The sequence below is a fragment of the Panthera onca genome, chromosome B2 (assembly GCF_046562875.1).
Source record: "Panthera onca isolate mPanOnc1 chromosome B2, mPanOnc1 haplotype 2, whole genome shotgun sequence".
Lineage (NCBI taxonomy): Eukaryota > Metazoa > Chordata > Mammalia > Carnivora > Felidae > Panthera > Panthera onca.
Genome location: NC_138343.1, coordinates 35,596,855 through 35,620,099, shown reverse-complemented (window position 1 = coordinate 35,620,099; position 23,245 = coordinate 35,596,855). Strand labels below are relative to the sequence as shown.

At 45.1% G+C, this 23,245-nt stretch overlaps 1 protein-coding gene across 2 annotated transcripts in view; it reads right to left on the bottom strand.

Annotated features, from left to right (window-relative positions):
- Nucleotides 1-23,245, bottom strand: part of TBC1D22B (TBC1 domain family member 22B) — an 80,472-nt gene that overhangs the window by 42,406 nt on the left and 14,821 nt on the right. For both annotated transcript variants that reach the window (XM_060615366.3, XM_060615367.3), the window contains exons 2-7: nucleotides 20,478-20,534; nucleotides 9,739-10,046; nucleotides 6,369-6,548; nucleotides 5,761-5,831; nucleotides 4,227-4,355; nucleotides 2,886-2,951 (exon numbers count right to left, since the gene is read on the bottom strand). In XM_060615366.3, coding sequence (XP_060471349.1) covers nucleotides 2,886-2,951; nucleotides 4,227-4,355; nucleotides 5,761-5,831; nucleotides 6,369-6,548; nucleotides 9,739-10,046; nucleotides 20,478-20,534 — 811 coding nt within the window. The remainder of the gene's footprint in view (nucleotides 1-2,885; nucleotides 2,952-4,226; nucleotides 4,356-5,760; nucleotides 5,832-6,368; nucleotides 6,549-9,738; nucleotides 10,047-20,477; nucleotides 20,535-23,245) is intronic.

Genomic DNA, 23,245 nt, shown 5'->3' with positions numbered 1-23,245 from the left:
GCCTTCATTAGGCTCTCAGCTATCCCCCCGTCTTCTCTGATACTATTCATCCCTGGGCTTCATCCTGGTGGCCAAAACTGCCAGTCCGACACGTTCCTTACACTGGCTTTGACTGGGCTGCCTCGTGTCTCTGCGAGCCACACCAGAGGGACGGCAGAGCTGATGGTGACCACGTGTGGGGGGCACGGGAGATGAGAGGGCCTCCACTGCACACACACGGGCTCTGGGGGCAGACTGAAGAGGCCTTCTTAGAGGTCAGGTGCAAGGAAGAAAGCCCCCCCAGGGAGAACAACGGGAAGGAAATGCTTGTATGGTTTTGGAGTTGGTAAGCTAGCGCAGAAGAGAAGTAGAGAATCTAGAGACACAATAAAGGATGTGTCCCAGCCCCCGTGTTGAGTCTGCCTTCCAGCTGCAGAGGGAAATGAGACACACGCCCATTGTCAACACTCTTGCCCTTACAGGCAGTGAGAACAAGCCCTACCAGGAAGCAAGCTGGCCTCTCTGCCTCCACTAGACTTGCCCACTTGCTCTCTGGGGCTGAGGGAAGGGCGTGACATCCTCACATGGGTTAGGCCCAACACTTTAACGGGGGCCCTCTTACATTCTTTCCTCCCTCCCTTGAAACACAAGCCCAAGCTCAGGCTAGACCCACCATGTTCAGGAAGATCCCAAGGGGCTCCTGCCTGCCTCCTGTGGCCTGTGTCTGTCTGGACGTCTCTGTTAGTTCTGAGAGAGGAGCAGAGGGGCAGAGACAGAAAGAAAGAGAAAATCCCAGGGCTTCTGCTCCACACTGTCAGCTCCTCGTGAAAACACAGATCCTCGCTGACTGGTTTCAACAGTGGCCAAGGGCATGGAGGCCAGCAGCTCACAATCAGGAGAACTGTGACAATCCCTGCTTGGTAAGGATGGGACAATGCAGGTGCTCACACACTGTACAAGTGAAGATGCCACAGACATGGCCTGGCACCAGGCCTGGTTACCAGGGGAGACCGTGGAACCTTCATGACAGAAAACAACCTGGGATAATCTTGCCTTGTGGAGAAGAGTGGAAAGGATAATCCCTGAAGGTTTTTCTTGCACCTCTTGTACTTGGGTAATTCTGCCTTACTGTAGTCAATTCTCAAGTTACCTTTCAGATATGCAAAGCAAGCCTTTCAGTATTCTGTGTTGCTTAGTTCTCTGCTCCTTGGTCGGCATTTTAAGTAATACTCTGTGAGAGGACTATAGCCAGCTAGAAGCAAAGATGATTCAAGACAAAATGGAAAGAATGTAGTTTGAATTCCCTTCTTTGTATTCAGATTCTACTACTAGAAGCATGTTAAACAAACTGCGTTCCCTGTCTCCAAGTTTACAGTAAGCACGCGCAGGTAAAAGAGAAGTATCTGAACATCTCCAAGTTAAAGCATAAGCAGGGCTGAGCCGTGGGAAACAATGGGAGGCACAAAGGGACCCTCAATGGGTCTTCCGCTTCCTTTGAGCTGAATCTTAGAGTTAAAATAATGTTGTCACCACGCCCTTCAAATCTTCTTAATGCTACTGGTAAGTCATGAGGGATCCCACCAGTGGAGATCTGCATTTAAATAGAATTATGAATATAATCTAAAGTCAAATAGAAATTATTTTGAGCATTTTTACCACCATCCCTCTCTATTCCAAGGAAAACTGAAAACAGGATTCAGAGAGCACTTACACCCAGCGTCCTAGCTACCGTGAAGCTGCTAAGGAAATCCCTAGTCTCAAGGAGGTTATAATTACTGCTCGGGTCAAAAGATAACAGTCCCACTGAGACCTTCTATGCGTTTCGTGGACTTGTCAGGTTTCACAATATCATGACTACTTCAACTTCTGGGTATATTCTCAGAAGGATTTAAAACAGGGACTCAAACAGACATAATACCCAAAGTGGAAGCAATCCAACTGTCCACAGACAGAGGACAGAGTAGACGGACAATATGTGTTACACACATATAACGAATATTATTCAGTTTTAAGAGGAAGGAAATTCTGACACATGTTACAACATAGATGAACTCTGAAGATATTATCATGCCAAGTGAAATAAGCCAGTAACGCAAGGACCGACAATATATGGTCTTACTTGTCTGAAGTACCTGAAATATTCAAACTCATAGAGACAGAAAGTAGGATGGTGGTTGTTGGGGATGGAGAATTATTGTTATTTTTTTAATGTTTATTCATTTTGAGAGAGGAGGGGAGGGGCAGAGACAGAAGGAGAGAGAAAATCCCCAGCAGGCTCCCTGATGTCAGCACGGAGCCCAACATGGGGCTTGATCCCATGATCCTGGAATCACGATCTGAGCTGAAACCAAGAGTCAGACGCTCAACTGACTGAGCCAAAAGGCGCCCCCAGAATTATTATTTAATGGATACAAAGTTTCTGTTTGGGCAGACGAAAAAAGTCATAAAGACAGGTGGTAGTCATACCACAGTGTGAATGTACTTGATGCCGCTGAACTGTGCACTTAAAAAGGGTTAAAATGGGACATTTCATGGTACACACACTTACCACAATAAAAAAACCATCACTAGCCCAGCTTGATAAAGTAGAGCAAACACAGGACTAGGAATTCTGAGGTATGAGCTCTAGCCTTCATCCTGTTCCAGTGTGGCTTTAAAGCCCCGGATAAGTCCCTTAACTTCTCAGAGTGTGACCTGGCCCATAGATTTGTCGAGGAGAACAAACGAGAATGCACAAGAAAGAGCTCTGCAGGGACCACAGCTCCGTATCCGAACAGAAGGTACCCCCATGATTAGCCACACACCTGCCCACGGCCGGAGGGAGGTCTAGGACACACACATGCAGAACAGGTGCTGTGGAGGCATGGAGCGGAGAAGGGCCGAGAACGGTTAAGTACTTCCCTTACCTCCTGTACAAGCGGCTGCTGGAACAATGGAATGAGAGGATTTGTCCTTGGAATGTCGATGTGAATCTGAAAAAGAGAAGTCATGTCTAAAAACACAAATGCCAGTTTGTTCTTTTGAGAAGTTATTTTCTTAAGATCTGCGAATCAAAGGGGTAAGAGTGACAGCACAGTATCTTCAGAAAGAACTGACGGACATACCAGAAGAGTCTAATTAAGCCCGCCTGTCCATCTGGAATACGTTTCCATGACAGCAATAGCTTACTGAAACTGAGGAAACCTCCGCAGATAAACCACTTATGTCGAACAGCAACGGGCTTCACGACCTAAGGGAACCCACGGCCTAAGAGAATCGCCCTGGAGTCTGTTTCACTCTGGGCTGGTGCTTACTCAACAGGCATGATCAAAATGTGCGTCCCTCTTTCAGAGTCTTACTCATCAATAGTTCCCAAGAGCGGAGAGAGCTCTGAAAGTGGCAGACACGTGACTGGATTGGGAACCAGAGGGAGCCGGCATTCAGTAACTGTCACTGCCAAGCCCTCACTTCTGTTACCAAAGAGGTCACGACAGCTGGTTTCAGCTTCAGGATTTCTCCGAGCCTTAACGATCGATCCCAAGGACCGTGGCGGCGACAGCAGCAGAAGCTACTTTGGCTCTTGAGGCTTCCTGAAGACAGCTGCCAGCAACCCGGGCTTTTCCCCTCGCCCCTCTTCTTCCTCCCCTCCTCTTTTGGCAGGCGGTGGGGACCACCGTGAGGGTGGTGGAACACTGCCTGCCGAGCCTGCTGGTAACTACTGCTCCTGCAGACACACGGGCCGACATGGGTGCTGAAACGGCACTAGCTGCCAGGTGGACATACTAATGTCACACAGTCTAGAGGGACTGGACCACTCCTGAGTGAGCTTCTCTTTCACTCTGTGCCCGGGGACCCTTACTATTTGCGGCCTGGGACCAGTAGTGTTGACACCGCCTGGGAGTTTGTCAGAAGTGAAGGTCTCAACCCAGACCCACTGAATCAGAATCTGCATCTTATCATAACGCTTGGGTGGGATTTTACCAAGACCCTGGATGATTTGTATGCATGTGGAAGTTGGAGAAGCAATGCCACTGATCAGTGCAAAAAAAAAACCAAAAAACCAAAAAACACAAAAAAAACAAAAACTCTATTTAAAATGGCTAAAATCAGAGCTACTCATTAGAAACAGGGGAAGCAGTTCCGGGAATAAATTTAATTCCTAACCAGCATACTAAAGCCTGAAGACTCGGAAATCCTGCACTATGACAGTTCTCCCAGGAGATACACCTGACAATTATGATTCGCAACCAAAAAGGTGACGACTGTACCTGTCGGTAGGTATCCTGGTGATGTTCCTCATTTCGAGAGTCATAATACTGCTCAATGAAGCCAAAATATTCCTCCCGCTTCCGCTGCAGGGTCAACTTCCTCCTCTCGGTGTTTGCTGGGAGATAGCCCTACAGACAGGACCGTGGTTAGACGGGGACACACGTTGGTTGCACGAGTCCTTAATTTTTATTTTAGCCTAAGGATTGGCTTGGCAACCGTCAAAGGGGCGGAAGAACAGCTGCCAAGAGCACAAGAATCCTCCCTTTTTGGGTCCGGCCGCCCAGCGTCTGCTCTCTCCTCCTTCAATGAGACCCACATGTGGGCAGATGAAGCCAGGCCAGCTTTCCCAGGGTTACGTGCACACTCCCGCAGCCCTGCACTGTAGTCGCAGTGCGTGCTGCTGGTGAGCGCCCCGGAGCTGGCTCAGCAGAGCAATGGATCTAGGTCAGTGGGAGGGAACTGGACCCGAGTGGGGGCCTCCGGAGGGCTGCGTGTGTGCAAGGCGATACTTCCGGGAATCCCAGCCCTACGGCCACCTCTACGGCACATCCCAGGGGTGTGCCTTGGAAGTCTGTGCCAGTCACACATTCTTCTCCACGCTAATATTCAGAACTGCCAGCTTAGAAAGCTGAATGGAATCTGTGACACGGGCAGCCACAACGTGCAGACACGGAACTTCTGGCAGCAGCCTCCCGCCTAGCCAAAGCTTCAGGCCAACTTTCCTTCTCACTCCTGGTCTAGAGCCCACTCTCAATTCGTGCGGCTCCCGTTCCGGAGACCACGACCAAATCTACTCTTATTGGCATTCAAACTTATTAGAAGTGGCGGAGGCAGTGATTACATGGCCGCAGGATCGGGACTCGTGGGGAACACTGAGGAAAGAGTCACTTCCTCTCGCAGACATTTATGTAATACATTCCCCAGGCAGGGCCTGCAGAGCAGGGACCAGGCTTCATTCATTGTTGTGTATCCTCGCAGCTGCTGGCACCATGCCTGGCAGACAGCAGGCCCTCAATAATTCCTTGCTAGATGAATGAATGAATGAATGAACGAACGTGACAGGCTCAGGAAGTCCGAGCGTCCCTATCACAGAGGCTGGCACAGTGCTCTGCCCTCAGTGAGAGCGGGACTGGTGCAGGCTCCTGGGGGAGGCCCATGTCTCACCTCCTCACAGTGCCAGAGTCACTTTCCACCACTCTGGTTATTCCTACTGAGGAAAGAGTGAAGTCTGGGGAGTGTGGGAGCCTGTCCAAACAAGTGCTGAGATCCCTACCTCACTACGCTCTTTCTCCCTGGCGTTGAGCAAGGGGGGATACACCAACAGGGAAAAGCTGTGCTCTTCTATACGTGCGTGAATAACTCGCAAGGATGTGTTTATTTAGGCGCAGAAATAAGATGACAGTCCCACAGATCTGCCACACCCAGTGGGACTGGAGGAGTCTATGCAGTAAGATAAATGTGCCCACACTAACCTCAGCAGGTAAGAAGGGCTGTGTGAGGCTCACGCTTCTCTACACAGCGGGCAGAACTCACCGACAGGAGTCTCCAGGTTATCGGTCGAACTTCCCTGGGAACCCCCGGCCAGCTACACTTCCTCAGTTCATCTGCAAACGGACAACGGCTTGATTGGATTAGCCCTTCCCACAAATGCCCTAAGACAACCCTGAGCCAGCACTGCCTGATTCCTCCCACCATTCAAGAAAGACCACCACCACCAGCAGCAGCAGCAGCGGCTACCGACAAGCACGGGGAGAAAGCCCCAGACAACAGCCCTGAGCAGCAAAGTGGCGAAGACACGGCTCTGCAGTAGTGATGCAGTCAGCTCGGAGATCAGACTCAGGGGGGGCAAAGAGAGACCCGTGGGTGTGGATTTGAGTCAGAGTTGCCTCGAGGCAGAGGAGACCAAAGCCAGAACAGCTACACTATGGTCTACGGGCCGCAGAATCCAGTCCCACCTAATTTGGTCCCTAATTTCTAGTAACATACTTCTGACTTAATACCTGCATGTCACTGCAATGGGCACCAGATCAGGAGATGCTGGAAAAGTAAAAGAAGGAAGAATAAAGAGCAATAGCTTCCAGGTCTCTGAGAATTCCAGTCACCAAGAGGTCCTACCTTGCCCGGGGCTCATGGGGACTCACCTAAGTCAGTGTTGTGGCTGGAGAGAAGCTGACGGAATTTTTCAAGGCGGGTTTTCTCCCGGACAGTCATCGGGGGCGCCCCGGAAGCATTCTGGTCCGAGATGCGGGCAACCAGGGGGATGATGGGTCGGAGAGGGAGTGACTGCTGTTTGTGGAGTGGATTCCTCAGGCATGTGTCACCTGTGATAATGAAAGAGAAAGAGAACAGGCGGCAATGTAGTGCATGGACGTGGAGGGACCCTGAGCTGGCTGTTCAGTACTGGCCCCTCCGCCAGAACCGGGTCCGAGCAGCTGGCACGCCGCCCCAAGGCGCCCGCTGAGGGCAGCCAGGGGATGGAAACCGTCTGCCCGGGGGAAGGGCTGCATTTTTATCACAGGCTCCCAAGGCATCTTATGTGCTAACAGACTCCAGAGGCCGTAGCAACTGTGACAACTGTTTTGGCAACTCTGGATGGAAATCAAATGTTTCCTTTCTACCCCAACCTGGGATGTGTCTTCATGCCTAATATTGAATGTGGGGGCAACACGGTCTAAGGTAGTGTTTGCCTTCCCTTTCCACATCACAGAGCACATAAGCAGTGAGTTAAATTCTGACTGTCCTTTCATAACTGTTTCATATTCTGTAGCTATCTGGGCCTTAAAAAGCAGGAGTCACAGGGAACCTGAGTGGCTCAGTCGGTTAGGCATGTAAGTAGGGCACATGTAATAAAAACAGGTGGCTGCTTGCCTGAAGCCCCAGGCCCCATGCAGCTGGCCCAAGGGCTGAGAGGATCAATATCCACGGCGCAACCCGAAGTTGTTCTTGGCCCATCAATGTGCCCTGCACAGCAGGTGAGAGGCTCTGGCCCCAGGCAACCCTGTTTTGGGTTCCTCTGTGCTCCTACATTTCCCACCAAGGTGAGCCAGCTTTTAATTCTGCTGGGATATGACTGAAATAACAGGAACACAGACCCCAGCAGAACCACATGGCTGGTTCTTGACATTTCTAACCCAGATGATAGGAAGGAGAAACGCGCAGTATAGGACTGACATTTCCTGAGCTCCTACTACGTATAAGGCATCATGCTGGTCACATTTACATAGGATCTCTCATTTGATTCTTGCAACATATGGTAGGAATTATTACTTTACAGATGAAGAAACCACAGCTCAGAGAGGTTAAAAGTGATTTGCTAGTGAGACCTGAGATGCCACCTTAGGTCTGTCTGATTCCAAAATCCTTATTTATTTTACTACCCCAAAGTAAAGTCAGTTTTAAATTCTGACTGTCCTTCCATAACTATTTCATGTTCTTTTATCTATCTGGGCCTTAAAAAGCAGGAGTCACAAGGAACCTGAGTGGCTCAGTCAATTAAACATCTGACTTCGGCTCAGGTCATGATCTCGAAGTTCATGTGTTCAAGCCCCACATCTGGCTCTGTGCTGTCAGCACGGATCCTGCTTCAGATCCTATCCCACTGTCTCTGCCCCTTCCCCGCTCATGTTCTCTCTTCTCTCAAAAATAAACATTAAAAAAAAAAAAATGGGCTAAATGGGTAAGGGGCATTAAGGAATCTACTCCTGAAATCATTGTTTCACTATATGCTAACTAATTTGGATGTAAATTTTTAAAAATAAAAAATTAAATTAAAAAAAAAAAAAAGGCAGGACTCACAACAAGAATTAAATGATGAGGGGTTCCTGGGTGGCTCAGCTGGTTAAGCATTTGGCTCGGGTCATAATCTCACAGTTTGTGAGATCAAGCCTCATGTCAGGCTCTGTGTTAACAGCATGGAGTCTGCTTGGGATTCTCTCTCCCTCTCTCTCTGCCCCTCCCCTGCTTGCATGCATGCTCTCTCTCTCTCTCAAAATAAATAAACATTTTTCAAAAAATAAAGAAAGACAGGGCGCCTGGGTGGCTCAGTTGGTTAAGTGTCCAATGTCGGCTCAGGTCATGATCTCGTGGTTTGTGAGTTCGAGCCCCGCGTCGGGCTCTGTGCTGACAGCTCAGAGCCTGGAGCCTGCTTTGGATTCTGTGTCTCCCTCTCTCTCTGCCCCTCCCCTGTTCATGCTCTGTCTCTCTCTCAAAAATAAATGAACTTAAAAAAAATTTTTTTTTAAATACAAAATAAAGAAATCCTCTCTTGGAAAAAAAAAAAAAAAGATGAGCACTCAGCAACATGCACAACTAGAAGGTTTACAGAAGCAACAGTCACAGGGTATTTGGCTGGGATGCCTAGTGTAACATGGGGCCTAGGAAACACAGACCACACACTGGGGGCCTGAGAGCGATGATATCACATGATGTTCACAGGAGGGGACCTCATAAAGGGAATGTTCTGGACGGTCCTGGCTGTATGAGGGCTGCACCTTTACTAGGGATGGGGGCGGGGAGGGGGGTGCTTCCTCACACTTGAGATCCTTTAACACCCTCAATCACAGCACACAGACACTTCCAACAGCCTATAGCTACGGCCAGTCAGTCAACACCGAACACCCACGTGGGCACGGCACTGAAGGTGGAACCTGGAGCCCGATCGGCGATGGAAAGTGACTGTGGCATTTTAACAGCCTCACAGCCTAAGTTCATGACCACGTGCTTATTCTGAAACTGCAGAAGTTGTTCTCTTAGAGCATGAGTCGGGACACACGCCAGGCTCTGACATTCTTCCACTTCCCTTCGCCCTTTACCAGTCAGCCATTCTAACTTTCACTGGAATAATGACACTTCCCTCCCCGACTCAGAATAACTGGCTTCCGTAAAACCCTCTAGAGCAAAATTACATACAGCAATGGATAGTTAAGAGGGTACACTGAGAGACCCCAAACATCTGATAAAACCACCATTACCTCAACCACTTGCAGAAGCCAGTTTCCCAAAAAGAAACAGAAGGCGTGTCTCCTCCCACCCCGCCCCCAACCTGAGGCTGTGACCCAGAGCCTCCGGGCACATGTTGCTCCATTCCTTAGGAACAGGAAAGGAACAACCTTACTAATGACTGCTCCCCAGGGCCGAACAGGCCAAATAACAGTGCCACACGTTTGTGAAATTCAGCCACTAACAACTTTACATACATGAGTCAATAACCTTAAACCTGACCAGGCCCAAAGAAATGTTAAGCAACCAAAGAGCAAAAGTTCTAGACCCCATCACAGGGAAAGGAAGAACAAAACGGCAGGCAAAAATGGGGTGTCAGCAAGTGAAGCCCCAAGTAGCCATCAAGGTGTGGGGGCAGAACAGGCAGAGTCTATGACCCATTGGGCTCAGGCTTGAGCTTTCACATTTACCATTCAATGGAAGATCTGAGTAATGCCCTAGAGAAAAACTGTTCATTTGAGGTGCACTCTGCTGAAAAGGGTGAGGCTGTGGAAGGGAGCAGGATGGACTTACTGGAATTTCTGGACAGCTGAGCGTCACTGCTGGACTTTATGACCTTGTAGCTGGCAGGAACATCGGATGTTGTTGACTGGGAGCGTTCTGGTTTCACCCTCAGCTTGCTGTGGTTTTCTAGGACTTGGGCTGCGGTCGCCAGAGCAACTTTTGAGTTTAGAGTTTGGAAAGAAGGGGAGGAAAAGTCCTCTTCCTCATCATCGCCAATGTCCCAAGCATCACTGGTATTCCGGGCAAACTCATGGAAACTGGAGGCCTTCTTATTCTTCAAAGGAACTGCGTTGACTTTTGACCGTTCTTTGATGAAGCTTTAAGAAAGGAGACATCATTACCAGGGAATGATCTGACACTTCTGACCACCTTCACTGGCTTAATATGAACAGTATGACAAACTAGTTGATATATAATCTTTACCTTCTACAAATAAAAACAGCTGTATCCATTCCTCATCTAGAGGCATCTAGACCAGCACTATACTGCAGAGACTGATGGAGCAGAGACAACAATGCTCACCAAATATCCCATGTGCTCCCCTATACTTCCCAGCCCCCCCACCCCCGCCCCGTATTCAGACAAGGCTAGAAGACTAGTTCTGGCCAATGAGCTGAGGAGAGAAATGAGGAAATCACTCCAAAGCCAAAGTAGACAAGCACAGGGATGAGTTCTCTCTCTATAAGCTTTCTTCTACTGTGGTAACTGGCCAGGTGCCTCCCTCACCTGGGAAGCAGAGTGACTGCGTAGGGTAGAGCCTGCCCTCCACTCCCACTCAACTCCACTCTGGACACGTAGCATGAGAAAGGAATAAATGAACCTTTGTTGTGACAATCCACTGAGATTCCAGAGTTAATCTGCTACGGTAACATAACCTAAACTATTCCTTAGAGTAGGACATGAACTCCTGGCAGAACCAGAGATAATTTTAGGCAGTCCATATGTAGCATGAAACATCAAGTTCCAGAATGAATGAGATGTTCCTTTTTCATTCTGTTAAAGTCCTTCAGCTAGCCTAAAGGAGACAGGCTCAGTATGGTGCTACTCTGTCTTTAAGGCTATTTTTTAACAAAGAGAGGACAGCCTCAGATCAACATGTTTGCAAGCAACATCAGCTGGTTTAGAATTTTCTTAATAAGAGAGTTTTGTTTTTTTCACTGTGTTTACTTTTAAGGTTACTTCTTCTATTTTTGGCAAATGATAATTAGCTTTCCACTTCTAATTTACAGAAGTGATGAGGTTTACTTTAAAATATCAATGTGGGGCGCCTGGGTGGCTCAGTCGGTTAAGTGTCCGACTTCAGCTCAGGTCATGATCTCATGATTCATGGGTTGGAGCCCCGCGTCAGGCTCTGTGCTGATGGCTCAGAGCCTGGAGCCTGCGTCGGATTCTGTGTCTTCCTCTCTCTCTCTGCCCCTCCCCCACTCATGCTCTGTCTCTCCCTCTCAAAAATAAATAAACATTAAAAAAATTAAAAAAAAAAAAGATAAAATATCAATGTGGAATTATGGAAAGAGCCTAAATGTCCATCATCTGATGAATGGATAAAGAAATTGTGGTTTATATACACAATGGAATACTACGTGGCAATGAGAAAGAATGAAATATGGCCTTTTGTAGCAACATGGATGGAACTGGAGAGTGTGATGCTAAGTGAAATAAGTCATACAGAGAGAGACAGATACCATATGTTTTCACTCTTATGTGGATCCTGAGAAACTTAACAGAAGACCATGGGGGAGGGGAAGGAAAAAAAATGGTTAGAGAGGGAGGGAGCCAAACCATAAGAGACTCTTAAAAACTGAGAACAATATGAGGGTTGATGGGGGGTGGGAGGGAGGGGAGGGTGGGTGATGGGTATTGAGGAGAGCACCTGTTGGGATGAGCACTGGGTGTTGTATGGAAACCAATTTGACAATAAATTTCATATTAAGAAAAAATTATATATATATATATATATATATATATATATATATATGTATATATCAGTGTGGGTCACCTGGCTGGATCAGTCGGTAGAGCATGTGAATCTTGACCTCAGGGTTGTGAGTTTGAGCCCCACATTGGGTGTAGCAATTACTTAAAAATAAAATCTTAAATACACACACACACACACACACACACACACACAAATCTAATTGAGGTTTTTTAAGAGGCTATTTTTTAAAAATGCATTCAGTAAAATAACAGAACAGACTTTGGCAAAAAAACGCAAAGATGGTACATGACGACAGTTTGGGAAAACTAGATTGACTCACTGAGGAAAGAGAGCTTAGTCCTAGGAGTCATGAGAATCATTCCTACTTTCCTGAGCGTCTCCTCTTCAGGTCTCCCCTTTAACATCTGTGGCCCTTATTCTGGATCCTGGGGACTACCTGGTTGGGACGTTTCTAACTCAGTCTTGTCTAACATCCCTCAAATCCCAAACCTTGTGTACATTTACACCTGGAGCCTGAATGCACTGGAGTAAAGACATCACTTGGGAATGCAAGCTGGTGCAGCCACTCTAGAAAACAGTATGGAGGTTCCTCAAAAAACTAAAAATAGAACTACCCTACGACCCAGCAATTGCACTACTAGGTATTTATCCAAGAGATACAGGTGTGCTGTTTCAAAGGGACACATGCACCCCCATGTTTATAGCAGCACTATCAACAGTAGCCAAAGTATGGAAAGAGCCCAAATGTCCAGTGATGGACGAATGGATAAAGAAAACGTGGTATATATACACTAGGGAGTAATCCTCAGCAATCAAAAAGAATGAAATCTTGCCATTTGCAACTACGTGGATGGAACTGAAGGGTATGATGCTAAGTGAAATCAGAGAAAGACAAATATGATATGACTTCACTCATATAAGGACTTTAAGAGACAAAACAAATGAACATAAGGGAAGGGAAAGAAAAATAATATAAAAACACGGTTGGGGGGGCGCCTGGATGGCTTGGTCGGTTAAGCGTCCAACTTCGGCTCAGGTCATGATCTCACGGTCCGTGAGTTCGAGCCCCGCGTCAGGCTCTGTGCTGACAGCTCAGAGCCCGGGGCCTGTTTCAGATTCTGTGTCTCCCTCTCTCTCTGACCCTCCCCTGTTCATGCTCTGTCTCTGTCTCAAAAATAAATAAACGTTAAAAAAAAATTTTTTAAAAAGGGAGGGGGACAAAGCATAAGAGACTCATAAATATGGAGAACAAACAGAGGGTTACTGGAGGGGTTGTGGGAGGGGGGATGGGCTAAATAGGTAAGGGGCACTAAGGAATCTACTCCTGAAATCATTGTTGCACTATATGCTAACTAATTTGGATGTAAATTAAAAAACATAAAATTAAGTATTGTGTTGAAAAAAAAAAAAAAGACATCACTAATTGCCTCCCTGTTTCCTCCAGCAAAGCACAGTGATACTAGAGGGGAAACAAGGTTCTGCCAGAAGAGCTGAATCTCCCCATTTCCAGGAGCTGTTTCTTCCCTTTGGGTAGAGGTGGGTGGTCTAACAACCCATCTCATCTCCCTCTATGAGTCCAACGCTTATCCTAAAAGATAATTGTTATTAACACTGATAAATACAGTCTGGGAGCTCATACAGCTCAGCTCATCAATATGTCCTTACTATTAGCATCAGAAAAGGAGTAAGATTTTAACTGAGGCATTGCTTTCAAAGCTGGTCTTACACAGAGTAAAGGAAGAGAAGACATCACACAAAATACAAGGGAGAAAACTAGATTACAAGATGTAGCAGTTCAAATGTGATAGAAACAAAATACCATTTTCTACCCGCCAAGTTAGCAAAGATCTAAACAGCATTCTCTTCAGTGTTGCCAAGGGTGCAGTGGGACCGCCATCTAATGGTGCAGGTGAGGGTGTATGTTGTACAGCCTTCTGGAAAACAATCTGGCAACATACATACCATAAGCCCGAAAATGGTTTATAATTTCTGACCCTAACATAATAACCAGAGGGTCAGAGGATCTAAGACAGTTTATCATGGTGTTATTTTGGTTAAAAACTGAAAACAGCATAAACATCTAGAAATTGGAATGATGAAATTTGTTCAGCCACCAGATGAAATGTTATAATGCCACTGAAAAGCACATCTCACAGGCTATTAAGTAACACTAGAAAACGATCTCAATAAAGTGAAAACTGGAGCCAAAAAAATATATTTTTATAATCTCTATATTAAAAAAAAAAGTATATGCATAGAAAAGACCAGAAAGAAAATACATCAAAATGTTAACAGTGCTTATCGCTAGGCTGTGGATTATAGGGGACATTTCATTTCATTTCTATAGGTCTCTGAATTATTTGTGTCTTCTACAGTGAGCATATTATTAACCAGTGGATAAGGTTGTTGGCTTTCATCAATCCCCAAAGTAAGGGTACTTATAAACTTACTAAACAAACGATCAGAAACGAGCAAGAGCTCAAATCAAAGAAAATAAAACTGGGACAACACATTGTGAATATCTGCTGTCAAAAATCCATCCACGAGCCAGAAGAGGCAAAGTACTCGTCTGTGGACCTGCTGAGGCTGCAGGTTCTGGACCCATCACTATGACTGTTTCTCTTTTGTAAAGGGGGATGTAGAATCCATTGCCTGTAGAACATACCTCAGATGGTCCACTGTCAAGAACAAATAGGCAGATGTGTAAGAAAGCTCTGCCACCAATAAAATACTGCATACAAGTTCGTGGTTACTGTCGTTTTCCTTTTTGGAGGCTATGTGTACCTCAAGATTGCACACAATGAACCCAACTGATTGATATGGAGTACCTTGGATACCAAGATTAACCACCGTGTTTTTCTGGTTGATGTTTCCTAAATACTCTCTCTCTCTTTTTTTTTTTTAAAGTAGGCTCCACACCCAACATGGGGCTTGAACTCACGACCCAGTAATCAAGAGTCACATGCTCTACCAACTAAGTCAGCCAGGCGCCCCTCTTAAATACTCTCTTGATATTTTTAAGATTTTTAAAATAAGCCATCAACTCAAGAAGCTAAATTTTTTTTTATTTTTTTTATTTAAAAAAAATTTTTTTTAACATTTATTTATTTTTGAGACAAAGAGAGACAGAGCATGAACGGGGGAGGGTCAGAGAGAGAGGGAGACACAGAATCTGAAACAGGCCCCGGGCTCTGAGCTGTCAGCACAGAGCCCGACGCAGGGCTTGAACTCACAGACTGTGAGATCATGACCCGAGCTGAAGTCGGACGCTCAACCGACTGAGCCATCCAGGCGCCCCAAGAAGCTAAATTTTAACTCAGGCCAAAGAAGTGACTGGATGCTGATAGTTTAACACTGGGTGAAGCACACATACACCCTGCACTGGATGGAAACATTGCACCAAGAGATGGGACATGCTAAGACTCAGGCTCTAACACATCCGTACAAAGGAGGTAAATCAGCCGAGTGGTGGGTACATGAGGATTTGTTATATTTTTCTTTACATCTTTTTAAGCATTCAAATATTTCATTATATTTTTTGAAGGAGATGAAGATTCAATATAAGTCAACTATTGAGATTAAGAATTGGAATTACTCAGGTGAAGACTTCTGCAAATAGAAACTGGAAGGACATATTCCAACACACTGAAGAACAAAGAAAGGAGGAAAGGCTGTCATTCCCTGTGACAGGAAGACAAGAGACTCAAAGCAGACCATCTTGAGGCCACTGGAAATTATTTTAGAGATGCCTATTCCACAAAACCCAGAATGCAACCAACCAGTTAAAAAAAGTCAGCTCCGTCTTCTGGAAAGAGGCCTTCATGGAGGAAGGGGTTGGTACCACCAGGAGGGGTAGGTGTGTGAGGACTGAGGGTTGGTGAGAACCAGTTACAGAATGAAAGAGGCAGGTCAGAGTGAAAAGGTTCCTGGGTTGCCACTGAGAGGAAACAAGAAAATCTACAGACCAGCAACAACGGTGGGATGATTTAAAGTTGAAGCATTTCCATGTTTATTCATTTTGTTCTCTCCAAAGGAGAGAATATAAATTTATACATACGTTAAAGTGTGAATGTATTGGCTGTTTACTAGGTGCCAGGTTCTGTGCTAATATTTATATATACCCATTTTCTGATCAATGCTCATTCATAAGGCTATAAGGTACTATTACTTTTTGAGGTATTATTATTATTATTATTATTATTCCTATTTGCAGATCAGGAGACTGAGGCTTACTGAGGTCATGAGCAGGCAGCAAAGTCTGGGCTCAAATCTAGGTCTACCTGACCTGACGGCCTGCATATACTCTTTAACTAATCTACCTAGAAAAGGAGGTCTAGTAAGATCTGCAGCCCAGGAAGAGGAGTTGCCAGGCAAACGGAGCACATACCACCACAGCCGTAGTGCCCCCACGTGTGCACAGCTGACAGCCCTAACTCTCTAGCCTTGTGCCAATCGTCTCCTGTCTACACAGAACAGGCTGTGTGCGTCGGTAGCCGGAATGGGAAGAGGCTGAATTCAGGAAAATGGTCCCTGGAGGAGACACACCGCTCTTCTCTTTTGACATCAGGAGGCCCAGTGAAAAAACCAATCCAGGTGATCCCAGCTGGCGGTACCTCTGGTTTATAGGCTGCCTCATTTTAACATGGCCCCAACTAATTGATAGCCAACCTGAGGTATCCTAACAACCACAGTGTGGCTTGAAGTTCAGCCAAGGTTGTTCAAACTGATCTGTGTCAGACTTACAACCAAACTGGCCTGTCACAGACACCTCCATCACGCCTCCTTACGACCGAATGCCAAATTATAGCTTCAAAAGCACTTTCACAGAGACCTCTTAATTCTCCCAGTAACTGTGACCTGAGTCTTATTACTTCTATTTCACGGATGAGGAGACTCAGAGAGGTTAAGTAATTTGCCCAAGATCATGGAGCTACAAAGTGGTGAAGAAAAAGAGATTCAAGGAGTGCACACGACCCTAAAACTCCTGAAAACGTAATTAAGTGGCACATTTGAGAGAAATCAGTTGTTTGGTGAATGGTAACTTGTTGAATGCTGACACGAGCCCCAAAGGATGTTTTGAACAAGAGTGGCTACAGGTTCTACTGGTTAGGAAACAAAAGATCAATCATTCTGTAATCTGATTGAGGCTACACCGTTTTACTGACATGGTTGCTCGCTTAACAGAAACAGTACACAAATTTACTCAGAAAAATAATGTCTGACACTGGTGAGGGGTGTGAAACAAGCGGGGAATTCGGTGACATTCAAATAAATCCAGTCATCCCGATAACTAGTGTGGCTGCGTGTGAACCAGCTTCGTAACGCGCAACCAGGATCGTACTTTAGTGCAATTCAGAAAACAATAAATTTAGAGGCTTGTCGTACCATCAAGTGGCCAATGGGGCCACTCTGCAGTAAGGCTAGCTTCATCCGAGCTGTAAAAATTATTGCTGGCAATATTATCAGTAATGGTAATAATTTGGCAAATTGAAGTCAGTATATACAGACAGGGAACGATGTACTGTGCTCATGCAGTTTAGATGATTGAAGACCCCGTGTAAAGGCTTCTGCTGTGATGGGGCTTAACCACACGGTAATTAATGGCAGTCTGAAGTGGAATGATAATCACACAGAGGAGAAAGTAATAAAAATGTCCCAACAAAGGTACTAAAATAAGGGCGATAAATGTTTTATAGTAACAATCTGGAACTGTAAAATGGTCCAGTGCAGACCTAGAGGTTGTCCCATGTTGCAGAGTGCTAACAAACCACCGAGTGCATGAAAAGAGGCAGCAATTTATTCAGTGACAATTCTATTCCTCCCAAATTGCAGAGCTAAGTGATTACTTCTATTGAAAGTATGATTGCAGGGGCGCCTGGGTGGCCCAGTCGGTTGAGTGTCCAACTCTCGATTTCAGCTCAGGTCATGATCCCAGGGCTGTGTGATTGAGCCCTGCATCAGGCTCCACGCTGAACGTGGAGCCTGCTTGGGATATTCTCTCTCTCTCCCTCTGCCCTCTCCCCTAGCTCTCACTCTCTCTGAAACAAAATTTTAAAAATAAATAAAAGGAGAATGATATTGAAGTAAGATACATGAAGAAAAAATTAAACCTATAAACAAAAAGAAAATAAAGTTGATTCCAACTCTCCTGAATGATCAGTGAAAACTTTTGTGGTTTTATATAACTAATAGTTGGGAAAACAAAAGTATATAAAATTTGTCTTGGCAGTTTGGAATATGGGAATGTTCCTCAAGACCTGTCCTCAATACAGAGCCAGGGAAAATGCACTCGATAACAGATGCAGACAAGGTGTGGTGACTCTGACATGAACATAAAATAGAGGACAGTACCCTCGACTGCCTTATGCATGGGTGGACTGAGTGATTTCTGTGTTAGCCACGTATTCATCAAAGGCAATTATAAAATACGCTGGAATGGATCTACCAATCAACAAATCCTGGCTGTGAACAGAACTGGCTACAAGGAACAGAATCCTCAACCTCTGGGAGCACCTCGGTGGCTCAGTTGGTTGGGCTTCCAACTTAGGCTCAGGTCATGATCTTGCAGTTCGTGAGTTTGAGCCCCATGTCCGGCTTTGTGCTGACACCTCAGAGTCTGGAGTCTGCTTCAGATTCTGTGTCTCCCTCTCTCTCTGTTTCTCCCTGGCTTGTGCTCTCTCTCTCTCTCTCTCTCTCTCAAAAATAAATAAAAACACTAAAAAAAAAAAAAAAAAAAAAAGAATCCTCAACCTCTAATGCTTTAATTGTAAAGACCCATGATGCCAAGGCACTACTCGGCAGGTGTCTGAGGGTCTCTTATCCGTTCCCTCAGCTTACAAGTTACCTGCTACAGCTTTCAGCATCTATTTTCACACCACCACATTCAAAAGCAGGAAAGGTGAGTAGAGACAAAAAGAGGCTCTCTTCACAAAATGATCTCTCTCTGATCGAACAGGAACATCTTTCCAGGTACCCTCCCTCAGGAAACTTTTACATCTCATGGGCCAGAACCAATGACATAAGCCCACTGCAGGCCAGTCACTGTGATTACCAAAAGATTATTATAAAAGGCTTAAACTAATACAGATACCTGCTCAAGAGCTGAATAAAATTATAGTTCTTGAGCAAGGAAGAGGCAGGGGCAGGGAAGACTGTTAGTTAAGTAGTGCCTGCTATATCGACCGACAGACCAGATAGTCTGCTATTGGTAAAACCAGGAAAGAGTATCCATTCTACTTAATGTGAATGCCACACAATTGTCACAGAAAACATGCTCCCCTATGAAGAGCGAGGTACAAACTAAGAAGCACTAAAGTAAAGCTCACTGTCTAAGTGCATGCAATGATTTCATTCCTTCAACCCATAAATGCTTACTAAGTGCCTAGTACGCGCTGCGTGCTCTTCCAGGTACTAAGGGTACAGCGGTGAATAAAGGAAAATCCCTGCCCTCAAAGAGCTTATACTGTGGCTTCTGGTGTAAAAACTGTGCGTTACAGAAAAGAATAGCAGTCGCGCTTCCAAAGTGATTCAGGAGACCATACCTTCCACATACCGGCCAAATTGCCATCTTTTTGCAGTGAGTTGGTAGAATTACAGAAAGTTCACCACATATTCAGCTAAGTTATTATTTTTTTTTAATATTAAAATGCTGGGGTGCCTAGGTGGCTCAGTCAATTAAGTATTTGACTCTTGATTTCGGCTCAGGTCATGATCTCGCGGTTTGTGAGATCAAGCCCCGCACTGGGCTCTGTGCTGACAGTGCAGTGCCTGCTTGGGATTCTCTCTCTCTCTCGCTCACTCTGCCCCGACCCCCGCTTGCGTGCACACACATGCACTCTCTCCCTCAAAATAAACATTAAAAAAAAAACTTTAAATATTAAAACATTGATAATGTACATCTGTTATGGCATTTTTGTAGGTATTCAAAATACTTTAATATACATTATCTTTACTCCTTCCTTGACTGCTAAGGAAAGAAAGGGTAGATATTATTACACGGGCCCCAGAAAGATGACAACTTAGGTCTCCTGTACCTCTCGAATCATTCGGCTTTCACCACAAACTACAGCTTTCCTGGAAATAAGTCTTAAGATGAAGCGTGCCCAGAGACAGAGCCCAAAATTCTTAGAAAATCTGAGAAGATGATGCATCTCTTCATTTAAATTCACTGTGGCTGATTGATGGCCCATGAGAGAAAGGAGCGATGAAGTGATAATTGGGGGTATGAATACACACGCACACATCTTGGATTTGACCAGGGTTTCTATTGTGTTCGAAAATAACTTATTAGAATCTTACTAGAGAAATAACCTCCAGGGAGCTTTTAACTCTACTGTATGGCTAGATTTCTTTGAGGCTGGAGAAAGAGGACCTGAAGAATGCCAGCCCTACAGTTACATTCTATTCGCCCCAGTCCTCATAGTATAAGTGAAGACAAGTTGGCAGACCTATATATATTCAGAAGCAATGAAACCCAGAAAGGAGGCTCCTACAAGAAGAAGGTCATCAGCCATCCAATTTGGAGACGATATTTAACCAATGAAGACCCTTCCATCAGAACAAAGGGTCCAACACCAAACCCTGCATATACCAGCTTCCAATGCAGGAAAATAAATCTCTGGTGTGAGTTAATTTCCCACTTAATAATAGATCATTTAGAGGTAAGAAGATTGCTCATCTCTTGATCCAAAATAGAGCAGGGGAGAAGCTAGAAAAGATCAAAGTAGAAACTGTCATTTCAACAAAGTAGGGGAAGGTTTGAGAGTTTTAAAAGAAGTACATGCATGAAAGGAAAACTATCTTGACTTACTTTTTGGTGAGCCGAGGGTCCAGAGGGGGGTGTTGTGCTCCGTACACAGGCTGGATGCTGGAACCAAGAAAAAAAGAAAGAAGAAAATTGTCAGGAAGCTAAATATGTCAGGTAAGTATCATCTGCATCACAAAATTGGAAGGGACTTTGGGAAACAGGTCTCCTCCAAGACAACCACATCCAAGCCTTTCGGCCTGGGGGCACCTGGCTGGCTCAGTTGGCAGAGTGTGTGATTCTTGAACTCGGGGTCATGAGTTCAAGCCGGACGTTGGGTGTACAGATGAAATAAACATAAAAAAAATTAAGTCTCTGGAGAATGTTCATTTTCCACTGGGGCTTCAGCACCTTATATACCTGACAGACTGGAAGTCCTATCGGTAAAGACGGCAGCACAGAAAGATAACAGGCTTTTGAGCTGGAGACAGCATGGTTTGAACCAGAACTCGAGTTCTGGCGTCCGCCACCTCTGTAAACTTGCGCGAAATTACTGGACCACTTTGAACCAGTTTTCTCGTCTGTAAAATGAGAGGATCACCTACCCCAAAAGATCACCTGGGCTAAACAACAGTGAAGCAACCCTAGGTACCAAGGGAAGGGTGACCCAAGTGACTCACTGATGGCTGGTGGGCGCATAAAGTGATACAACCCACTTCAAAAAAACAGGTTGGCAATATCCAGGAGGAACGAAATACGCATACCCTAGAGCCTAGCATATTCTTCTCAAATCTGTATCTTAAGAGAAATACATACATATGTGTATCAGAAGACATATATAAGACTATTCATAGCATTATAGTTCCTTTTAGCCTAAAACTAGAAATAACCCAAGTGTCCAACAGAAAATAAACTGTAATGTGTTCGTATAATAGAATATTATATAGCAACATAAACATACAAAATGGGGCACACAATAATGTGCATGAGTCTTCCAAATGTGCTGAGCAAAACAAGCAAAAAATAAAAGGGTAAATACTGTATTGTTCTATTTATATACACTTCAAAAACAGCAAAAAGGATTTATATATTTAGGGATGCATCCATAGCAATAACGCCATAAAGGAAGGAGGGATTAACACAAAAGGATGTGGTTACTTCAGAGGGAAGGAGAGAGTTGTGGTCGAGAACAGATCCAGGGGCTTCTGACCTGCTCACTTCTGGGGTGTTCACTTTGTGATTATTCGTCAAGTTATCATACCACACAACTGTTTTATGGAATAGGTCACAATAAAAAAGAGTGACTTGAGGGGCCAGGTGCCTGGGTGGCTCAGTTAGTTGAGAGACCAACTCCTGGTTTCAACCCAGGTCATGACCTCACGTTTCGTAGGGTTGAGCCCCACATTGGGCTTTGTGCTGATGGTGCAGAGCCTGCTTGGGATTCTCTCTCACTCCTCTCTCTCTTGAAATAAACACTCACTCTTGAAATAAACTCACTCACACTCACTCTTGAAATAAACATTAAAAGAGTGACTTGAGAATAATTATATATCCAGCCAAACTGTTGTTCAGATACAAAGGTGACAGAAAAACATGTTGCAAGATGCAAGAACCCAGGAAATATGGTTTCCTTGACTCCTTCCTGAAGAAACTACTAGAAGAAAAACTTCAATGAACAATGAGATAGAGAAACTACAGTGAAAGGACTCGTGTAAAGAATTTAATGAATTTAGCCTTAAGACTAAGTCTTAAATTTGAGGCTTCATGATTAGAGAAGGTAAAAACAATGTAAGTGGCATAGGTTAAAATGGAACAGAGGATGGAGTGGCCAAATAAGTATGTTGGCTGGGGCACCTGGGCAGCTCAGTCGGTGAAACGTCCAACCCTGGCTCAGGTCATGATGTCACGGTTTGTGAGTCTAAGCCCCGCGTCAGGCTCTGTGCTGACAGCTCAGAGCCTGGAGCCTCCTTCAGAATCTGTGTCTCCCTCCTCTCTGCCCCCACCCCCCAGCTCACATTCTGTCTCTCTCAAAAAATAAATATACATTAAAAAAATTTTTTTTAAAAAGTATGTTGGTTTCTTCATCTTTCACAGACAAGACTCAAAAGATATTTAAAGGTGATAGCTCAAGTCATAGAGGCATAAGTATGTTTTAGGACAGGAGATAAACTGAGAAAAATAGGGACACCTGGGTGGCTCAGTTGGTTCAGTGCCTGACTCTTAGTTTCGGCTCAGGCCATGATCTCACAGTTTGTGAGTTCAGGCCCCACACTGGGCTCTGTGCTAACAGCACAGAGTCTGCTCCTTTCTCTGCCCTTCCTTTGCTCTCGTGCTCTCTCTCTCCCACTCTCAAAAATAAATACATAAATTAAAAAAAAAAAAAACACTTTAATTGAGGGGTGCCTGGGTGGCTCAGTTGGTCAGATGTCAGACTTTGGCTCAGGTCATGATCTTGCAGTTTGTGGGTTCGAGCCCCGCATCAGGCTCTGTGCTGACAGCTCAGAGCCCGGAGCCTGCTTCAGATTCTGTGTTTCCTCCCTCTCTGCCCCTCCCCTGCTCATGCCCAGTCTCAGTCTCTCTCTCTCTCTCTCTCTCTCTCTCTCTCTCTCTCACACACACACACACACACACACACACAAATAAATAAACATTTAAAAAAATAAAAAAAACTTTGAGAAAAAATAATCAAGTAAAAGCAGATGAGGAAAGGGCAAGAAATGCAACTACCAATTTCATCATTGATCATGGTAGGCGGTCAATAGATGTCTCAAGAAATACAGTATAGAGTTATAAATGCAATCACTAGAATAAAAACACAAACTTTCCCAATTATC